Consider the following 21,405-nt stretch of genomic DNA (forward strand, 5'->3'; position numbering starts at 1 on the left):
AATAAAATCAAAACCAACTCAACGCGACTTGCAGATGTCAAAAAGTATCAAATGTGCATAGAGATTCGTTTCTTTGTTACCCTGCGGTTGCATATAGATACTCGCATTGAAATGCAAACATGAAAGAATAATGCAAAAATGCGCTTTGGTGTTGCTTAAACACTGCCAAAGTTGCATTGTCTTTCTGTTTTTTTTTTTGTTGTTGTGTTTTTCCTCGGCTTATCGCACTGTCATTGAGCGGCTGCTACTGCCACAGAATAATATAAAAAACAAACAATAAGAAAAGATAATAATAATAATAATGCAACTTCAGTTTATGATTGCAGTTTTTGAGTCGCAGTTGGGCTTTGCAAAGAAATAAAGCTGATCATTTCGTATATTAAGAGTCCCTTCTAATAAAAGCAAACTCAATCGAGTTTCCCGAAGAAGCTACAAATATATCGATTTTGTAATAAAATCGTAACTAAACAATTGGTAATTATTTATCTTATTAAAGTGAGTACTTTAGCAACAATTACATCTCAAATAATTGTTAACACATTTTCCCCCAATCACTTTCCCACGAAAAAGCCTTAAGTAAGTTTTGTAAACATATAATTATCAAAAATTTACCCACTTTCAGGGCATCTTCATCAAAGAGATATATAAACCCATTTGGTATCACAAAAAGCCATAGACATAAGCACCCACTTCCTCGCTCTACTCCGTCATTGGACCAGGTAAACCTGATACCTGTGTGATTTGTTTTAGCCACTCGCATGCAACTGATCGGAGACGAAGAGCAGCGAAAGTTTTTCAATAATAATTGCCTTAATTAAGAGTGCAATCTACATAGAAACTCGAAATTATATTCGAAATTAGCGAAAATGCCAAATCAAAAGCAAAGAGCCATTTCCACATTATATAAAAACGCGAAAAATGAATTTTTTGGATGCCATCGCATGGTTACATGGGAGAGGCCAAGTTTTTCTCATTTTCTCAAATTTTTTGTTTTTCTGTTTCTGTGGATTGTAATGTCTTCATTCGCGTTACACATGAAAATTTCATGATAAAATTAAAGGAGAGTTGGCCAAAACGGAGAGGCCATGAAACCAGCCGAGATCTCTTACTCGAGTTAATCTCGATTCGGGTCTGTTTCAAAAGACACCGAAACGAAGTCGGTGCGTTTTAAATTGGCTTAGTTTTTCTTATTTGTTCAACCAAAAATAGCATTTAACCAATTTGCTTTGCACCGAAGCCAAATATTACGTCAATATCTTTGGCTTCCAACTCGGTATCTTTGTTTGTTACGCTCTTAATTTGATTGTTTATTATTGGGTGATTAAAGTCAAATAAATCAAAGCAGGTAGAGTGATAAATAAGCCAAGTGTGCGGCTTAGTCATTAATGTATGGGAATCGAAATTAGGTTACGGGATAGTCTATATTTATTTAGATCCTAACCCAAGGTATAATTACACCTTTATTAGACTTTAAACTATAAACAATTGATATCTTTCGCAATATAGTACAAGCATAAATACCACTTAATTGAGCAAACACACAAGTACAGAGAAATCATATGGGCAACGAACGTGGCCAAAACCCAAACAAAAAATGTGTAGCAGCTGCCATTGTGGCCAGAGTTGCTGTTGGTCTTGCTGCTGTTTATTGTCAAAGCGGTTTGGCGACATGCCACCAAAAATGATTGACAATCACTTTACAAACCGTTTTCATTGCGCGCACACTGAGAGAAACGACAGACGGTGTGGTGCTGGCACCTCACTTCCTACCACCAACCAGTTGCATATGAAAGTAAAAGTAAAGCAAATGTAATATATACTCGAAATGCATTTAAATGCAGACACGCTGAGGCCGAGAGAGGCTATACCACATACATATGAAGTATATATGGCTCGTGCACATAAAACAAACAAAAGGCGAGCCGGTGCCGAGACAGCCACACCGGTTGTGAATGCAGACACCGCTCAGACAACTACAGCGCCATATAATATTCCCGGGACCTGCACATAAACACCATATATTCAGATATACATTATATATATACACACTATAATGAAATGCGTTCAAACAGGCCGCTGCGCCGGCTGAAACGATAGCCAGATGCCGATAAAGACGGGCCGAAAGCACAAGACCAAGCCAAGCTTAAGCTCAAAAAATAACCGAAAAAATACATTTCGAAGACATGACATCATATGCAATCCCTGCCGGGATTTAACTTGGCTTTAAAAGCATTTCTTTGAATAATCGTACATATATATAGGGGCTTCCGATATGTGACCCAAGGCCCTGCCCTGGGAATTCTTTGCGACACTGAATTTATATTGTTGCCCCTTTCGGTAAAGCTCAAGAGTTTCATGAGAAATTCCCTAGCTTTTGTTAAAAAATCATAAATTGAAATTAAGAATGAAATAAGTAGCTTATCTGTCCTATTTATGAGCTATCAAATCATACATGTATATTTTATGTCAGCAAGAAGCTTCAGTTTTTATTATTTTCATTGGTAATATGTTTTATGTAGTAATTTCTTTTTGTTTATGTAACAAATTTACATTTTTTGGAACCCTTTAAATGTGAATAATATCTTGAAGGGACTTTATGGTTAAATTTAATGAAAATATGTGTATTTAGCTTTAACTTCCTAAATTCATTTATGCAAACTTAAATTGTAAACATAATTTGAAAGCAAATGTATTGGCAACTGAATAATTATTAGGACATTAAAAAAAACGAATGTACAGCAGCTTCAAATCTTAAGAAATACATTTAAATTATTAAAATTACTTTCAATATTTAATCCGAGTCGTTGACACTCTGGAAAGTCAATCAGTCCATTCCCAACCTGACCATGACCATGACTTCGGAGTGAAGATCTTCTCACGAATTAGGCAAACACTCTGCTTTTTGGCGAGTCAAAAACCATTAAATTGATGCATGTATAACATGACACCAGGCTCAATAATAATTATAATAAATATGATGCCTTCTGGCGAATGGCATGTGAAAGTTTTTCACACAGGAAGCCGTCCGAGATTTATGCAACAATTAATGGTTTATTGTTGTTTTTTTGGCACTCTCCCATGCAAAGTGTTCGCTCGGTGGCTCAAGGCTGTTGTGACAATCTCGCTGGCTGCATACAAAATTCGCGAATATGTGATTCACATTTCGCCTCATGTGATACGGTTACTAAAAAGCTGTTGATCGACGACCTTCACAAGGCTGCCTGCGGACGTCACCGAAAGAGAGTGAATCGAGAAATCCCTAATTGACATTTTATTAGCCTAAAGCCGGCACACCGGGTACTGTATAACTATTTGGCATTTACTTGGCGTGGAGAATTCCGTGGATTGTTTTCGAGTGCCCCAAGTGACTCATTAGATGGGCATTTCAGTCAAGCGTCAGCCGAAACGCCATTAGTTTTGACCAACTTGTTGGGATTTATGGCAGACATTGGGCTTACGCTTAATTGTTTACAAAACGGCAGGGCTGTTTATGATATAATTAATAAACATTTTAATGCTTGTACAAACGTTAAGGTGATGTGGGTTTGCGATCTATGCTGGCCCACTTCAAAGTCATCGAATCACGGGCCATAAAAATTAATAAACCATTTAGAATGGCCGCCAGTCAAACGAGAGATTGTGGATCTCGAGAGTAATAAAAACACACGAAGGCGAAGATCAAGTTGAAGACCCAGAAAGATGCATGAGAAATAAATAAACAATGACCTTCAAAAATCTTTAGCTGCGAATATATTATTCAAATGCGAATTAATAAAAACGGATGTTGGTCAGGTAAATAAATTATGTTAAATAATGTGGTCGCCGGAGAGGAATCCTGTTGTTCCAAAAGGATTTAAAGGCTTTTAAGAAATGTATTTAAATGCATATCTCTTCAAAGCGTACCCTAATAACTTAATGTTTATCTGGTTAAGACTGTCGGATTACTTTTAGAAAAATGTCTAACCGCTGTCTGCTTTAAAGATCACAAAATTATAAAACAAGTTGTAAATTTAAGAATTGTTTAAGCTAATTTTGTATTTTTAGTTTATATTATTTGCCGAAGCGCAACGCAATGAATATTATTTGCCATAGAAGTTATATATATTCTTGATCAGCATCGATTTAGCCATATCCAAATTATAAGTTTTCCAGTTTTCAACAAATTTCCTTATTAACAATATCACTATCATTATTAATAATCGAATTACAAACCTCAGCGTGCCGAAGTTAGCTTTCGTTCTTGTAATAATATAAAATTGTAATGGCAGTGAATAGCATTCTCTCTCTCTCTAACTCTCTGTCTCTAGCTCGATGCCTCTCTCTTTCTCTCTCTTTTTCGGTATGTCTATCTCTCTCTCTGTATTTCTTGAGATATTACCCACTCTCTTTCTGTCTCTTTCTCTGCTGCTCCCCAGAGATATCTCTTGCTCTCTCGCTCCCACTTTCTCTGTTCTCTTCACTTGGAGAGTATAAATACAGGCACAGCCGTTGCACCGGCCTCATTCTGTCCACGGCCGCCCCACTGTTTACATCTAATGTGAGGATAGTGGTAGTGTTCCCTTCGACTCCAAAAATATTGCCTAAGCTGTGCAATACATCTGGATAACCAGGAATAAGGAAGAATATAAATCTGCACTGGAATTAAGTAATGACGAAGGAAATTAACCTCTACTGCGGTAAGTCTTAATCATAAGAATTATGTATATTCAATTGCATCACCTGTATCCTAATAAATGCCAACACAAAAAAGCTTTCCAAATTATGATTAGTGTTTCTTTGGCTTTAGCATTTAAACCCATGATCTTATGGGTAACTGCAAGGGAATACACAATTTGGCTTCTCGAAAATTTGCTTTTGATTTATTTATAAGTTTGTATATACAAACGTTGACTAGCCAATGTTAGCTTCCTTTCTAGTTATAAATTAATTTGTTATTCATTTTCCAAGAAATCCCCATAACCACCGAATTCTAAGCCACTGCAAATGGATTACCAAATTAAAATGCATGAAAGCACCTTCATTGAGTAATCATAAGCTGTATTTTCCCACTACGACTGAGCATTCGCTTCAGATCCGCTTAGACATCAATTATTTTTATACGAATGAGGAGCATTTGTTAGACGCCCACCCCCTCCCTGCTGTGTTGTGTCGTCACACGGTGCGTATGCGCGATTCGGCATGCACGAGTGAACTTGGCCCCCAAGTGAAGTCGCCTCATTGCCCATTTGTCTGCCTTTAATTGCGACGATTGTTGCAGCCGTTTTAGCCAACTGACTGATAAGCGTTTAATTTGATTATCTGCCGGACTGACTGCTGCCTTCTAGTTAACATCGAAATTTATTAAGTGTGAAAGGTCGAGAGGCCACAAGAAAAACCGCACATCTCTATTTTAGGCCATGGCCTGGGTGTATAAATTGACCTCTTAATTAGGCAGTTACCAACGACCTCTGCCTAGCAAGTTTGTCGCTTCAGTCTTTTGCTTTAGAACTGAACTTTACACACAAACACACACACACACAGGTAAGTTTTTAATTGTGGAACCCATTGACATTTAGCAGAAAACTGGTCGTTTAGAGTGAGAGCGAGAGAGGGAGGCGCAAATCATAATCTAATCGAAGTGCCGGTCCCGAGCCAGATCAGCCACATTGGCCACGAGCTGCTGCTGCCGCTGAACAAGAATGCCAAACCACTCCGCTGAAGGCAGTCCACTTTTGGGAAACAGCACGCAACCCGACTGAGTCAACAATAGCCGGCTATTGTGGCTAGATTCTTGATTCCGTTCCAGCGCAAGCGAAATCGGGGTTATCAGCTCACGAAAAGAAGTTGTAACAGAATAATTTCCGTCGAAATAAATCAAAAAACTCAGAAAAGAACTTATGAATATTTCAAAATGGAATAATTTAAATTAATATAAGCAAGAAATAAAGATACCAACAAAGGTAAAATGTGTTAATATATGTTAGTTATTGTTTATAAATGCTAATATCTTAGCCATATTATTATTTTGATTTTTAAAGAGATCGTTCTTAAAATACATAAAATTAAAATAGCTTTCTTTGTTATTTCTGTTTTTAATAAATAATTTGTTTATTTAAAATCTTGACACTTTTAAAGTCTTTAACCAAACAATTTAGAAATCTCGCTTTTTTTAATACCACTTATTTAAAACCATTTAATAGCCAATAAACCCACATAATGCAGAGCATCAAGTCTCTCCACATTCCTTTATGAGCTTTCTTTTTTGTTGCCGTCTTTTCTTGAGATTCTGTTATTAATTTATTAATAGTTTTTGCCACCAATGGTGAGCACAAAAACCCGTTGTCGTTACTCTATTGACTGGTCATGGGTTTTTGTTTATCATGAAAATTCTAAATGGCATGCTCATGTCATTTACTAATTTTTTATTGCCACGAAGCGCCAAAAAGCTGAAAAGCAAGTTCGCTGCTGATGCCGCTCGGCAAAGACCTTGACTTTCTTTTCAGCAAACACTACGAAACATTTATTTATTTATATATAAGACATTTCTACGAGTCAGCCTGACTACAATTAGCCGGCCATAAAAAAAGATGGAACGGGGACTGAACTGGCACTGGAGTTGAAAAACTCCAAGTTACATTGAGCATTTATTTTGAAAGCAAAACTGTTTGTTTATGTGTAGAAAGTCAAAGTCAAAGAGTTGACAATTCGCTTTGTTGACTCATTCACTCGCAGTTTCCACGATCCCTGATACATTTCACTTTTTCGGTATGCACTTAGAATGAAATCTTCAAGTTCAAGAAAACGATCACTCTTGAACTTCAGATTCTTAAATTCAGAAATTATTATTATGTGCAGAGAACCCAAGATGTTAAGAGAACAAATAAGAAAAGAATCCAGGTAACATCCGTACCCTTAATTATAGTTTTGTAAGTCAAATGGGATTTCATCACTGACTGTACATTCATGCAAATTCTGGAGTTTTAGACTCTAAAATGTAAAGCCATGAAATTTGCAAGAAATCGGCGGATATCCATTTCGAAGCCAAACAAAAGAGTCTCATAAATTCCTGACCTCTGAGATTTGGCTCGAGCTCGGCTTTTGTCTACAGCCGGAACAATGGCAAATCAATTAAAGCTTGCCGCCTGGCCAGTCAACTTTTGTCTGCTGCCTTCCGCCTGAACATTTATCACTTATGGATAGAGCACTTCACTTTTTTTAGCCGGCTTACGCAGGCACAGGCGCAGGTAACTCGTTTTCACCTCAGCCATCACCTAAAACACACATTTCAAGGCAATAAAATATGTTTGGCCATGCAATTCTCCGTCTGCGTCTTCATGTGCGTCTCCTACTCCGTCTGTGTCTGCGTTTGGAAGTGCACTCCTGCGCGTGTCTGCACAAAATGCATTTCCATTTCGTTTTGTTTGACTCTCGGGCGCTGTTTATTTTGAGTCTCGCTGGGGAATGTTGACCGTGCATGTCATTCGCATTTAGTTTTGAAAGTTGTTTGCTTCCTGCTGCTCCACGTCGCGGCACTTTTGCGATTTTAATTAAAAACACATCACCTCGGGACTCTTCGGCTCTGGAAGGCATTTAATTCAGTCAAACGGCCGACACTAAACTGAGAGTGAAATTTAGGTGTGATTGAGGATAACGAAAGGTCGGTGTTAGCAGGACAAAATCAATCAATATCTACCCTATGCAACGGCCACTTTAGGCGCACTTGGCCCAGTTTGTGCGTTGTAAGGAGCACATTGAGTGCCCATTTGCACTTGAATCGCCATAGAAAGGCAATCAAGTGGCAAAGAATGGCGAAAATGACAAAAGCACAATGCCTGGCAATTGAAAGAGTTTGAAATTCAAGCATGGCGCCAACATTTGGTATTTAAATACCAAACACTTATCGATTAAACTAAATGGATCTTGTCTTAAAGTCTGGCAGCTCAGTTTTATTGGCCTTCATGGGTGCTTATCAGAGTATTATCAGTAGTTCCAGGGCTCCAAACCAGAACGACTACAATTTAAACGGCGAAAAGTCGCTTCGGACTGTTGGCGCCGCAAAGAGAGCCAAATTCTGTCTGCCAACGACAATATTTTGTGAATATTGTTCATGTCCGTCAAAATAGCGTCTATGAGTTAGCGTGGAAGTAAAACGGTGGGAAAATTGGACATGAAGGGGATATTTAATTTTTAATTTATTTCGTATTGAAGGCACTAATTCGAATAAAATAAAGTTTTAAAAATGTACAAAATGTTTACTGGGTTTAAAAGAATTTGACCTATGAATATAAAAAAAAGTATGTGAAAAAATGTGTTTTCACGGATTTCTTAATATCTTGACTAATGACATACCCGATACGTCAAAACAAAAAACATTTATCGTAGTTTTACCCTATCAAGTTTAAATTTTTTTAAACTGTCAGTTTTAAAGCAAATCGCATAACAGTAATCTAACCTCGGGGTCGGCTCCATACAAAATAAGGCATCCAAAATAGTGAGACTTATAACTTCGATTTACGAACGCGTAGAAATATGCACGGTATATAGGCTTACTAGGGGAAGATTAACGAATATTTAGTCAAAATTTAAATTTCAAATTCAAAATAAGGCGCGAACTATGAAAATGGAACCAGATGGGAACCAGCAGAGAACCACTCGCTGAACCGGACCATAGAAACATGTTAAGAAAAATCCTTAATTATATAAAAAAGCAAATTGTTAAATAAAACATTAAGAAAAGTGACTGCCCAACAATTTGGTGGGATTTTCATCTAAATCAGGGAAAGTTACCTATTTCGTTCGTTTTAGTTTATTTTAGTATATACCACGGCGAAATGTTATGCCCCTCCCCGACAAGGACAATCGACGCTAACTTTTACAAAAATCTTAAGTCCCTTAAATGAAAGCGTTCAAACTTGCACGGTACCTCAAACGATAGGGAAAATATTCTATAATTTTGAATTAAATCTTTATTTAATCTAACCCACAGATTTCTAAAAATTAACGTTTTCTTTTTCCGATCTCATTCACAAACACTGGCTTCATATCGATGGGGGCGCCTCCCACACCCTATCGATAACTAGCCCGCCAGAAAATATTCTTATTGACCATTTAAACAATTGTATAAAATATGCATGCCCCATGAATGGAATTGACATTCCAAGCATTTTGGTAAATGTTTCATCAAAATCCGTTCAGCCGTTTAAGAGAAAACAACACTTTTAATTTATTTCCATAAATGTACCTTCGAAAAATAAAAATATCTGGCAGCACTGTCTGCCTAAAATTAAGTCAATTTGATTTAAACTTTATTAAATATACTTTTTCAAAATGAAGATCGTAACATTAACGGGATCGCAATCCTGAACATTTTGATCCATGTTTCGGCAAAATCCGTTCAGTCGTTAATGAGAAATACCGACTTTTTCATTTATTGCCGTAAATGTATGTATCTAGGTCTAGTTTGTTTATAATTGAAGAGACAGACAGTTGGACATGGCTAGATAGACTCGGCTATTGATCCTGATCAAGAATATATATACTTTATAGGGTCGGAAATAATTTATTCACAGCGATGCAAATTTTTGACCTGAAATCATATTCCGAAGCAAGGACATTGAAGCACTAGATTTGAGAAACAAATTTGCGAAATAACAATTAACAGTCTGCACAATAAAGGATATCGTTATTCTAAGCAATTTGGTAGATGTTTCATCGAAATCCGTTCAGTCGTTTTGGAGAAATTAACATTTGAATTACCAATTTATATACTAAGGAGGCATGACTATGCACCCCTGGTACCAAACTGCAATAAATAAAAAGTCGGTATTTCTCATTACCGACTGAACGGATTTTGATGAAACATATATCAAAAAGTTCAGAACTACGATGCCGTCTATAGGACAGTCTTCGTTTTGCATACGTTTGACCATAAAGTTGAAATCAAGATTTCTTGCTTTTTAGGCAGGCAGGGCTGCGGGATATATTTATTCTTCGCTGGCACATAAATGGAAATAAATGAAAAAGTCGGGATTTCTTATGAACGACTGAACGGATTTTGACGAAACGTGGATCAAAATGTTCAGAATTGCGATGCCGTCTATGGGACAATCTTCATTTTGCATAAGTTTTTTAAAAGCATTTAAATCAAATTGACTTAATTTTAGGCAGACAGTGCTGCCAGATATTTTTATTCATCGAAGGAACATTTATGGAAATAAACGAAAAAGTGATGTTTTCTCTTGAACGGCTGAACCGATTTTGATGAAACATCTACCAAAATGCTTGGAATGTCAATTCCATTCATGGGGCATGCATATTTTATACAATTTTTTAAATGGTCAATAGGAATATTTTCTGGCGGACTGTTCATCGATAGGGTGTGGGAGGCGCCCGTGGTATATACTAAAATTATCTAAAAAGAACGAAATAGGTAATTTTCCCTGATTTAGATGCAAATCCCACCAAATTGTTTTGAATGCTTTTCGATTTATTGGGCAGTCACTTTTCTTATTGCTTAACAACAATTGTTTCAACAATTTACTATTTTTATTTAATTTAGTATTTTTCTTAACATGGTTCCATGACCTGGTTTAGCGAGTGGTTCTTTGCTGGCTCCCATTTGATTCTATTTTCATAGTTCGCGCCTTAGCTATCAGCCCAAATCTAACGGTTAAAAACAATTGAAATTTTCACAAAAAATATATTAATAAGCTTATCTACCGTGCAAGCTTTACAATTTTGTATGCATTATTTTGTATGGAGCCGACCCCAAGGTTAGATCACTGTATCAAGTATCGCGTATTGCTGCACGCTTTTGATTAACCGAGATATTAAGTAATCGGTGAAAACACGATTTTTCACATGCATTTTTTTCAAACACAGTAAAAAACAATAGTAAATTCATTTTTAGCATTTAAAAACTTTATTTTATTCGAATTAGTGCCTTTTTTACGAAATAAATTAAAAATTAAAGATCCAAGTTAAATTTTCCCACCGTTCTATTTCGACGCTAACTCATCGACGCGATTTTGACCATTCATGTCGAATGGTAGATGTTTTGGCTACACTAGCACCTGGTCACATTACCATCAACTTCGCAGCAAAAATTAAAGCACAGTTTTTAAGAAATATAAATTTTTGCTTTAATGGTATAACCGTTCAAATAAAGTTATCCAAAAATGGCCAGCACATCTCGTGCCGCCAGAAGTCAGAATGCGAACTTTTCGCAGGCAAGCCGGGACATTACGGAAGTGGATGACAAAGTGCGCGCCATTTTAAACTACATTCTTGATCACTCCGCGGAGCAGATTCCCATAAAGGAGAAGGAATTGGTCACAGCGGCGGGCGACAAGAGCGAGCTGAAGATACGACTACAGCTGGTCACCGAACTGCTGGCCAATCGATTCGGAATTATATTTAAACAGTTGGATACGGCCCCCAAGTGTTATATCTGTACTTCGGAGACTGCGATGGTCTCCATTCACGAACTGACCGCTGCACAGCGACCTCAGATAACTCTGCTCTACATTATCCTTATGTACATCTTTCTGCGCGGCAATAGTATAGAGGACACCAAACTGTACGGAATGCTGGAGCTGCTGAATATCAAAGTGGACGAGGAGCACGGATACTTCGGAGCCAATTTGCGGAAGCTTATTGAGGAAACGTTTGTTAAGCAGCAGTACCTTAAGCGGGAGCGTTCCCAGCTCAGCGCCTACGATGATCCCAAAACCTTCCTCCTTTGGGGTCTGCGCGCCAAGGCGGAGATCTCCTATGAGCAGATCGTGCAGTTCGCTGCCAAGCTGCTGAATCAAAGCCCCAGAAACTTTGATCATCAACTGGCCATGGCCCAGGCGTCAGAAAATCCAGAGCCGTAAGGACCGGGACCCGTTTGAATAAACATAAGTACAAATGAAATCTGCATTGTGGATTATTCTTAAGACTACATTTAATTCACAGGGAAAATAATGCTTATTCTAATACTTGGCATAGTCTGTGTCCATTATGAGCTTGCCATCTTTGTCCTTCAACCGCACACGTCCGTTGGAATAGCGCGTCTCCTGGCTGCCATCTGGATATACCAATTTAACCGTGCCATCGGGATATTCTCTTCGCTTATTGAGTTTCGTGTGGATCTCCTTCTGGCCATTGGGCAGATTTAGAATCTTGTCCCCGTTGCGCATCTGCACCAAGTGCGTTCCATCCGCATAGCGCCACTCCTCCAGTTTCTCGGTATGGCTGGGATCCACTATCTTGATGCTGTTGTTGGGGAAATGAACCTCAATTGTACCATCCTTGCGACGATGCTCGGTCTGCCCGTTGGGGAACTCGAGTATTTCCAGACCATCTAGGTAAGAGGTGTGCCAGGTGTTAGTCTCCGCATAGTAATACTTCACAGTGCCCTCTCTAATGTCCGTCTCCTTGATGTCTTTGTTAAAGTACAGCATGCGTATATTCATGCCACAGGCACTGATCTTCTTGAGGTTGCCATTCGGATACCAAATGTCCTTGCTGCCATCATCGTTTACAATCTCCCGCTTGAAGTCGGTGGTGGAGTTGGCATTAGCGGGGGAATCCTCTGCAGCAGCTGGTGCTGGTGGTTCCTTAACCTCTTCCACCTCCCCAGAGCTACTGGAGGATGCGAAACTGTCCTCTTCAAGCGCCTCCGACTTATTTTTAGATCTGCCAAGAGAACGACTTCGACTCCTTACTTGACAATTACTACCGCTGCTCTGGCGGCGTTTTGACGGTTGCTCTCGCTGCTTTGAGGCCGGCTTACGACCTGGCGCAGTGCCATCAAGAGACTGCGTCCGACGTCCGTTCTCATCAAGGGGTTGGGAAGTGGAAGTGGAAGGAAACTGAAACGAGAATCTATAGTTTATTTTTGGATAACAGATGCTAAGGTAGAGGATGTGTACGCACCACCTTGGGCGCTAGCCTTGCAATGTTTCTATTGATCTCTTGCAGCATTTTGCTGTTGTTCTCGCGGCCTATCTTGACCAGCTCCTGCTCCAGTCGCTTGTTCTCCCTGCGCAGCAGCTCGATCTCGTCCCTGTAGTTGTGCTGTTCCTTCTCTGTGGCCCGCAGCTGAGCACGAAGCCTTGCCTGAGCCGACACATGGGTCTGATCCTTCTGTTTCAGCTGCAGCTGCAGTGCCTCCACCTCCTGCTTCAAGGCGGCAATCTCCTTCTTCTCCTTGGTATTGGCATTGCTCTTTTGAAGACGCATCTGCTGTTCAAACTTGCGTCGCTCCTCCTCGATCTTCATGCGCTCGTCATGCAGGTATATCTCTGCCTGGATCTTCTCATCGTGAACGCGTTCCATGGCCTCCATGTGATCCTGGGCACATTTTGCCTTATCCAGCTCATGCTGCTGCTTCAAGCGCATTAGTTGGGTGTTTTGCTCCTTAAAAGCTGCTATCTCAGTCTCTAGTTCCTCGAGCCGGATGCGGACGAGATTGGCCTTCTCCTGCAGCTCCTCAGTGAGTGGCTCCTCCTGCTGCTGTCCCGGACTAGTCGCTTTCTTCTTTTGCTCCAAAGCCTGGAAGAGAGCGGACTTGAACTGCTCAAACAGCTGGATATTGGAGCCATCGTTTAGGCTGGTGGCATCGGAGTACTCGTGGGTGTCATTAGAGTCAGAAAACCGCACTCGTACTTGCGTCTTGCCCACCTGAATGGGCGTCATGGAATGAGTTAGAGTCTGATCACTGGATGGCTCCTCGTTTCCGTCCTCCTCCGCCTCGTCCTCGTCATCTAACTCGTGGATCAGTACCTGGTCTACCTGCGGCTGCAATCGCATTTGCTGCACCTGCTGTGTGACCACAATTTGGTCTGTGTCATCAGCAAGGTTTCGCCGGTGTTCCTTCCGCGCCATGAATGTGCGTATGCAGCTCGAATTCATGTCGATGTTCCCCTCGCTAGCCTTTTGCTCCAACAGCTCGAAGATGCTTACGTTGCTATCGTCCTCTACTCGAATTTGAGCAGAGCGCCTTTGAATTAGGGGTACGGGCTTTATATTTTGGGTATCCAGCACCTTGGCCCAGCACACACCCGTCAAGGGACTGGCCTCTGAGGAAGCCTCGTCATCCGCATGTCCTCCCTTGCTCTTCTGCTCTACAAAACGAACTCTTGGCGAGATGCTGGAGGCAGATGTGGAGGATGCATAAGAAGACTTAAGATCCGGAGTAGAACTACAGACGTTCTTAGAGCTGATTAGCACCTGTTGGAATCGTTGCTCGTTGAGATCAACTTTGGCTGGTGGCTTAAGAGGAGCAGGAGCAGCGACAGGAGCTGCTGCTGGATGTGGAGGCGGTCCCTTCTTGAGGATGCTCTTCTTTACCTGTGGCACCCGAAACTGGGGATGAGAATTTGCGTACTTGTAACGGGGCAGGTTGTCAAGACGTAGTTGGTCAGGATTAATTTTAAAGCGCTGCTTCAGACCCTCACCACGACGCAGGAAAGGACGCTTGGGCTTGGCAGGCTGGGGACTGGCCATGTTTTTCTGCAAGTCCTGTTCCTCCTCCTCCTGCTGCTCGTAGTCCGCAAGGCGTGGCATCTGAATAGAGGGATCGTCGTCCCACGAGCCCTCCAGCACGCTGGTGTCCCTGCTTTCCACCTCTTTGTGCAGCAGACCCAGCATTTTGTACATATCCCGCTGCTCTAATCCGAGCAAGACGCGCTGATTGTTCTGCCGCTCGGCCAGCATCCGCTTCTGCTCCTCCTGCCAAAGATTCAGCGCCGCCAGACGCTTCGAGATGGTCTCCTGGCTAGCGGACATTCCACTGGGACTGGCGTCAGCTTCCTGCATGCTAATTTCACATTTAATTGCTTATTAAAGTCAATGTTTTGGTAGACGCTGTACGCATATAGGAATTTAAAAGTATGAAAACAGTGTTGCACAACGTCGCCGTACTGCGACCAGGGCTGGAGGCTCACTACCGGCATGAAGACAATTTGGTAATTTAATCAATCTTATTTTTTATTTACATTTAAAGCAATATACGCCACGCCTTAAAATTAATAATTATATATTTTATTCATCCCGTTCGCCCTCCTCTGGTTCATCAAAGTCACGAACTTGCACGTCGGCATCCTCACCAAACTGCAGAACATTGTCGATTTGCAGCAAAAGATCACCCATGCTCTCCTCATCCTGAGAGTCCAGTGGAAAGAAGCGCACCAAACTGAAAATAAGAAATTACACAAAATTAATACAAATTAATTCATTAATAATTGTAAAAAAAAATATATGACACATAACTAAAGGTTGACAAGTGGCAACCCCCACGCCATCACGTAATCGTCAGCCCTGGCATCTCACACACAAAAGCATTTTTCGACGCGTCGCAAAAAGAAAATGTGCTTGTGCAATTAAATAAAGCCGAAAAAACTAAAAATAAACCCTAATTAGTGCATCTAACTGCATAAATTCATTACATATGCAAGGATTCCGGTTTTTGCCAAAAGCGCGCGAATAGTGAGCTGATGAAAAACCACCAAAAAATCCCAACCAACAAATCCCAGGCATCACACACAAAAATCGCCTAATTTACGATACAAAACACTTTTCTGGTAAACACCAAAGGAATTCAAAAAATGGAAACCCCGGTCGAGGAGCACGGCATGGACCTCTCCAAGGTCTCCGTAGTGCGTTCCGCCAAGGGCGTGGACATGCTCTGCGTGGACGACTATCTGTACCACTTCGATCGAATTGGCAAAAACAACACCTACCGCTGGCTGTGCAACCGGCGTAAGGACAAGTCCACCCCCTGCAAGTCGCGCATCTGCACACTGCTGCCTAATCCGATGGACAAGACGCGCCACGTCGTCGTCGACGTCGCCCTGGCGCACATCCATCCGCGATGCAGTGACCATGAAGTGAACAAGGTGTCCCAACGCAAGCGGCTGGCTGTTATGAAGAAGAACGATGCCTACAGTACCACGCAGCCAAAGCGGGCGCGCCAGTACGAGCGGGCCAACGCCGGCATGAACCCGCCGGAGTTTATCTTAGGCGGCATTGACACCTCCGCTTTGGAGTCCTCTTTTCAACTGGACTTTGAGGTACATACGACCCCTGTGTCAGCCGGTGTATGGTCTTTTATGCCCCTTAAATCCTATCGTTTTGGGTATTTTTGGGAATTACTTTTTACAAAGAATTCATTTTCATGAATCAGCCTTTATGAAAGCCTATAATTTAGATACAGATTCTTTTTAGCGTAAGAGCTTGGCCACATTTATATAATAATGTGGAGAAGGAAGAAATTGTTACACTAAAACTATGGGAAAACATGGAACAAAATTTGAATCAAAGAATTATGATCATGATTCTTGATAGAATTCCCCCTAGCGTTACAGCTTAACTCGATTTTTAGAATAACATATTTCTACCGTTATTTATCCTTAAATTTAAAACCAAACAAATGCAAAACGTATACTCAGAAAACTTCTTTTACCAGGACAAGGACCGCGTGTATATGCTTCGACGACGCGATGGCCGCGTGATGGTCTGTATCGACGGGCACCTTTACTATTTGGCTGGGAAGTCGTACAAGGGCGACATCTATCGATGGACATGTGTCCGCATGCGGGATATTGAGTGCACGGCCAAGATCTGCACGGAGGCAACTCTGGCGGGCGCTCATCGACTGCACGCCATCGAGTCCGATGCCCACATACATCCGCACTATTCGGCCGTCAAGCTGATGCACATGTTTGCCAAGCATCAAATCGTCCTAGTGGAGGACGAGCAAACCTCGGACGTGCTGGCTGAGTGTCCCAATCTAGAATATTTTGATCCGGAAAGCACATTGGACTCTACCCAACGCAATGAGGATTGTGAGTCGATTATAATCGAAGAGTGCGAGGACAACTACGATGTTTACGTGAGCACGGAGGAAGATCAAAGTGGCGAAATCCATGAAGAAGGCGAAATACATGAAGGCGAGGTGGACGAGTCTTCAATTGTTGCGCACAAGCATGAACCCAACAGCAAGTGGCCAGCGGCCCATGATGTGATTGCCAACTATTTGCCGCCGCCAGGCTACAATCCCCTCACTGAGTCTGACTTGACCAAGTTTACCTTTCTGCCATCGGCAAAGGGTCGTAAGGTTTTGTGTCTGAATAAGTATCTATTTCACTTTGATTCCCAGAGCAGGTCGAATGGTCACATGTTCTTCACTTGCATCAATCGACGTGACAAGACCAACACTTGCCATGTGCGCGTCACCCTCGATCCGGTCGAGAACGGACCTGTAGTAATCCGAATCAACGGAGAGCATACACACAGGCCAGACATCAAGGAGGTGGCCCGTCGCCTCAAGCAGCAGGCAAAGCTGGATCAGGATATTTCGCCCGAACAGCAGCACAAGCTGGCCAAAAGTGACATTGGTGATGATGCTGAATTCGAGAGCGACGAAGGATCCGCTAGTCAGGGTGGAGAGACCTTTGAGCCAGACCATAGCGTTGATGGCAGTTACGATCAACTCCAGGAGTCGGGAAACAGCGTTGTCATGAAGAAAGTGATCAGCATTGATGGAGCCATCAAAATGGAACCAGATTCCAAGGCCAAAATGATTGTGCAGTATCTCAAAGATGACGCCGACAACATAAGCGCCAAGATCGAGATACTTCCCGACGCGCTTCATGGGCTCGGCACGCAATCCCGAGGGGCATTTTCGTCAACGCCAAAGGTACGCCAGCCCGAGATTACAAACATTCGACGCAGGCGAGATGTCGTTGAGCCGACGAAGAGCGCCCAGCCGGACATGGATCTCACCAAGATCTGTACTCTTCGGTCGGCCAAGGGTCACGAGCTGCTCTGCGTTGATGGTTACATCTACCATGCCAAGAATCGAGGTGTAATTTCGCGCAACTATTGGGTGTGCATAAAGAGTCGAGACCCAGAGATCAACTGCAAGAGTCGCATCTCGACGGCCACCCAGAAGGATGGCTCCATTCGTGTGCTACGAGTGTACAACAGTCACAGCCATCCGTTCAGTGAAGATGATATCAAACGACGCTTGTTCAACGAGATCAATAAGAAGAACAACAAGAAGTTAAAGTTCAGGCCGCTCCACTTTATAGGCAAGTCCCTGGATCAGATTCAACAGGAGTACGGCGACTTGGCCATTGAGCGTCTAAATGTCTCTAACATCAGCAGTGACATAGTCGTACACAAGAAGCCACGAGTACCAGGCACTGCCGGAGCCGGTGGGAGTCACAACAGCAGCTTGGCATCTGCCAAGCATGACCAGCACGACGAAGATGAGGATGTTGTCATCGAGGAGGATGAAGACGACCCGATTCACGAGCAGGGTGGGGAAATGCTGCGCATGGAGGGAGATCACCAATACATGGAGGTGGACAACACAGATGCCATTATTGAAGTCGTCGAGGAGGCGACCGATGAAATGGATGGCTACGGGACCGTTGAGTATGTGTACCAATAAGAATTTAAACTAGGCTTAGAGAAGGGATTTCCCTGGTCATTTTCTCAAACGAAGCTAATCTCTGAAGGGTTTTAAATGTATTTAAATTAGTATCCTTATAGTTCTTCTTTTTTTATAATCACATTTCGTTAAAAGTTCAAGTGAACCTTGAAATAATATTTATATTGGGTTATTTGTCTGATGCTTAGCTAGTTTTTCAAGAAACTGGTTTGAATTGTTATTAAAATGAACACCTGCAACTAGTCTGGGAACTTGGTAAAGCTCGTGTTAGTATTACTTGAGAGCTGTGCGAGCGTACTACACATATTTTGTGGGTTTAATAAGATTTCATATTCACAAAATTCGTCGACACCATACGTATATAAATACGAATATACATGCATTGAAAATAGCTACAAAAAAAATGAAACCAAAAATAGACAAATTCGACTGATTTCTAGGGGCACAAGTTGCTTTCACTTTTTGTGCTAGTGACGATCGGAAAACCGGTCGGACGCGAGTCTATAGCAAAGCTAATGCTTATTTTGTTGTCCACTACAGACCCATTTACACCATGAAACTGTACGCTGTCTCCGATGGGCCGCCCTCCCTGGCCGTTCGCATGACCCTTAAGGCCTTGGAAATCCAATATCAGCTAATCAATGTGGACTTCTGTGCCTTGGAGCATCGCACTGACGAATATGCCAAGGTAAGAGCAGAACTACTAAAGAGAAATGATAAATCTAATCTAATAACGAAACTTTCCAGATGAATCCGCAAAAGGAAATTCCAGTGCTGGACGACGATGGCTTCTTTTTGTCGGAGAGCATTGCCATTATGCAATATCTGTGCGATAAGTATGCGCCGGACTCGTCTCTATATCCGCAGGATGCCAACTTAAGGGCGGTAATCAACCAGCGATTGTGCTTCAACATGGGATTCTACTACGCCCCCATTTCGTCCCACAGCATGGCACCTATCTTTTTCGACTACGAACGCACGCCAATGACGCTGAGGAAAGTCCAGAATGCACTTGAGGTCTTTGAGACCTATTTGCAGCGATTGGGAACCAAATACGCGGCTGGCGATAATGTTACAATTGCCGATTTTGCGCTTGTCTCGGCCACACTATGCTTGGAGGCCATTCATTTCGACCTGACTCAGTATCCGTTGGTAGCGCGTTGGTACGCCACCTTCAAGGAGGAATTCCCGCAGCTATGGGAGATTGCAAACAGTGGCATGCAGGAGATCAGTGCGTTTGAAGAGAATCCCCCAGATTTGTCAGAAATGGAACATCCATTCCATCCGACGCGCAAGGCTAAAGCCTAAACCAAGCATAGGTAGTCTAAGGGCCTCTTTGGCAAGGAAGTGTAATATGTTTTTCTTATCTTTAAATATTGCAAAATATTGAATATATATATATATCTTTTATATAAATAACATTCTGTTCTGCGCATTAACAAATGTGACTACAACTTATTCAAACTAATTTTCTATTTTAACTGATTTTCCCCGCTAAACCGAGATATTGAATTAAAACCTTGTAATACATAAGATTGCTTATCCCTTATTAAAGATGATATCTTTAAAAGAACACCAACTATCTCTTTAGTCCGAAAAATAATAGATTTTGTACGCCAAACGCTTTGGTTATGATTGTAGCAAATAAAATTGTATCTTGTATTCTTACACCATTATTAAAAAGGATGTATATAAAAAATAGGTAAATTGATTGACTTCTTTATCTGTGCTTTAAGGTAAGATCCACGAGATACTGAGATACCCATACTTGTTTGATTCATTATTTGTATTAAGATAATCCCAAAGCTAAAAATTGAGTCTTATCTACTTACCTGAAATCCTCGATCATTGATCCAATCGCCTCGGTGAGCTTTCTGTACTTTTCCCCAAAACTTGTGCCAATGGTTAGTTCGTTTATCAGATTGTGGGAATCCGGCTCCAAGTACGCCTCCAGGTGTTTCCGCGCTTCGGCGCCTAGCAGATCCACTTTGGTCAGCACATTAACGTGCGGCTTCTCCATGTTGGCCATCACACTGAGGGCGGCCATTGTGCCCGATATGAACTTGGCCCCGTCCACCATGAACTGCGAGTCCAGGCAGAATACCACGCAGGTGCGAAAGTTCCAAGTCTCTAGCAGCTCCACCAGCTGCTTGCCCATCTTCAGGTGCGTAAACAGCTCGATCTGGCCGGGCATGTCGAATAGAATATAGTCGTCGTCCGGTTCACCGAGCATCATCTCGTCCTCGCCGCCGCAGAGCTGCGCCTTCAGCCAGTCCTGGTTCTCGATGAGGAACTCCAGGCAAAAGATGAGGCCCCCGTTTGGTCCATATTGCAGCTCCTCATCCTCCATGGCATCGTCCAGGTGTATTAACTCTCGTATATCCACCATCGGACTGTAGTCGAAGTGTTCTGCCGCCGGGTCGAGATTCACAACTTGGATATTACGCTTGCTGTCCATGGCGTATTGCTGCATGTAGCTGCAGTAGGTGGACTGGAAGGGATTTAGATTAGATTAAAGGCGCCGCTAACAATGTCAATATCACTGGACATACCTTGCCACTGCCCGCAGGTCCTACAATTATCTGCGCGTACCGCATGTCGCATAAATTAGCACAGCTTCCAAACCAAAACAAACTTAAACGTGCTGTCTCCGATTACAGCGATGAAGCGCTATCGATTGTATTTGGACTATCGGAATCAGATGAATACATTTTTTTGGTAGTAGAAAGCTTTCAATCTTAAAAAATATATATTATTGATCAGCAAAATCGTTGCTTTTTCGGAGAACGAGCAAAATAGGGGTCTCCCTGCGCCATGTCTTTATCGTTTTAAGTGTGACCATTTTTTGACATTATCAAAGCCGCCAAGTTTGAACATTTGAAAATAAAAGATGAAAGCTCATAACGATTGATTAAAGGGTTTTAAATATAAATTAAAGGACATGTGATGGTTTTTATGCTGTACTTTTGATTTTTTTCTTC

At 41.8% G+C, this 21,405-nt stretch overlaps 4 protein-coding genes across 4 annotated transcripts; 2 read left to right on the forward strand and 2 right to left on the reverse strand.

The window, feature by feature from the left end:
- Positions 1–11,023: 11,023 nt before the first annotated feature.
- Positions 11,024–12,170, forward strand: MAGE (necdin, MAGE family member). Its single transcript, XM_020962649.2, has 2 exons — positions 11,024–11,883; positions 11,938–12,170. The coding sequence occupies exon 1, from the start codon at positions 11,157–11,159 to the stop codon at positions 11,853–11,855; it is 699 nt and encodes a 232-aa protein (XP_020818308.1). The 5' UTR covers positions 11,024–11,156; the 3' UTR covers positions 11,856–11,883; positions 11,938–12,170.
- On the reverse strand, positions 11,909–14,913 carry Sas-4 (spindle assembly abnormal 4). Its single transcript, XM_020962650.2, has 2 exons — positions 12,901–14,913; positions 11,909–12,836 (listed from the first exon to the last, which is right to left on the reverse strand). The coding sequence occupies exons 1-2, from the start codon at positions 14,782–14,784 to the stop codon at positions 11,955–11,957; spliced, it is 2,766 nt and encodes a 921-aa protein (XP_020818309.2). The 5' UTR covers positions 14,785–14,913; the 3' UTR covers positions 11,909–11,954.
- Positions 14,914–14,923: 10 nt separating this feature from the next.
- On the forward strand, positions 14,924–20,131 carry gfzf (GST-containing FLYWCH zinc-finger protein). The gene is made up of 4 exons (XM_020962731.2): positions 14,924–16,037; positions 16,433–18,408; positions 18,965–19,112; positions 19,172–20,131. Exons 1-4 carry the CDS (start codon positions 15,573–15,575, stop codon positions 19,730–19,732), a joined length of 3,150 nt encoding a protein of 1,049 aa, XP_020818390.2. The 5' UTR covers positions 14,924–15,572; the 3' UTR covers positions 19,733–20,131.
- On the reverse strand, positions 14,935–21,232 carry LOC110191784 (GPN-loop GTPase 3). The gene is made up of 3 exons (XM_020962733.2): positions 20,977–21,232; positions 20,257–20,915; positions 14,935–15,160 (listed from the first exon to the last, which is right to left on the reverse strand). The coding sequence occupies exons 1-3, from the start codon at positions 21,019–21,021 to the stop codon at positions 15,010–15,012; spliced, it is 855 nt and encodes a 284-aa protein (XP_020818392.1). The 5' UTR covers positions 21,022–21,232; the 3' UTR covers positions 14,935–15,009.
- Between the last annotated feature and the right edge of the window lie 173 nt (positions 21,233–21,405).

The sequence above is a fragment of the Drosophila serrata genome, unplaced genomic scaffold (genome assembly GCF_035046125.1).
Source record: "Drosophila serrata isolate PLE 108 unplaced genomic scaffold, ASM3504612v1 contig_360, whole genome shotgun sequence".
In the NCBI taxonomy this organism is placed as follows: domain Eukaryota; kingdom Metazoa; phylum Arthropoda; class Insecta; order Diptera; family Drosophilidae; genus Drosophila; species Drosophila serrata.

Coding starts and splice junctions, on each gene's coding strand:
- MAGE (XM_020962649.2), top strand. CDS start 11,157: ATGGCCAGCACATCTCGTGCCGCCAGAAGTCAGAATGCGAACTTTTCG.
- Sas-4 (XM_020962650.2), bottom strand. CDS start 14,784: ATGCAGGAAGCTGACGCCAGTCCCAGTGGAATGTCCGCTAGCCAGGAG. Junction 12,837..12,900: donor CAAGGCTAGCGCCCAAGGTG/GTGCGTACACAT, acceptor TTCTCGTTTCAG/TTTCCTTCCACTTCCACTTC.
- gfzf (XM_020962731.2), top strand. CDS start 15,573: ATGGAAACCCCGGTCGAGGAGCACGGCATGGACCTCTCCAAGGTCTCC. Junction 16,038..16,432: donor CTTTTCAACTGGACTTTGAG/GTACATACGACC, acceptor TTCTTTTACCAG/GACAAGGACCGCGTGTATAT. Junction 19,113..19,171: donor GCACTGACGAATATGCCAAG/GTAAGAGCAGAA, acceptor GAAACTTTCCAG/ATGAATCCGCAAAAGGAAAT.
- LOC110191784 (XM_020962733.2), bottom strand. CDS start 21,021: ATGCGGTACGCGCAGATAATTGTAGGACCTGCGGGCAGTGGCAAG. Junction 20,916..20,976: donor GACCTGCGGGCAGTGGCAAG/GTATGTCCAGTG, acceptor AATCCCTTCCAG/TCCACCTACTGCAGCTACAT. Junction 15,161..20,256: donor TCAATGATCGAGGATTTCAG/GTAAGTAGATAA, acceptor TCTTATTTTCAG/TTTGGTGCGCTTCTTTCCAC.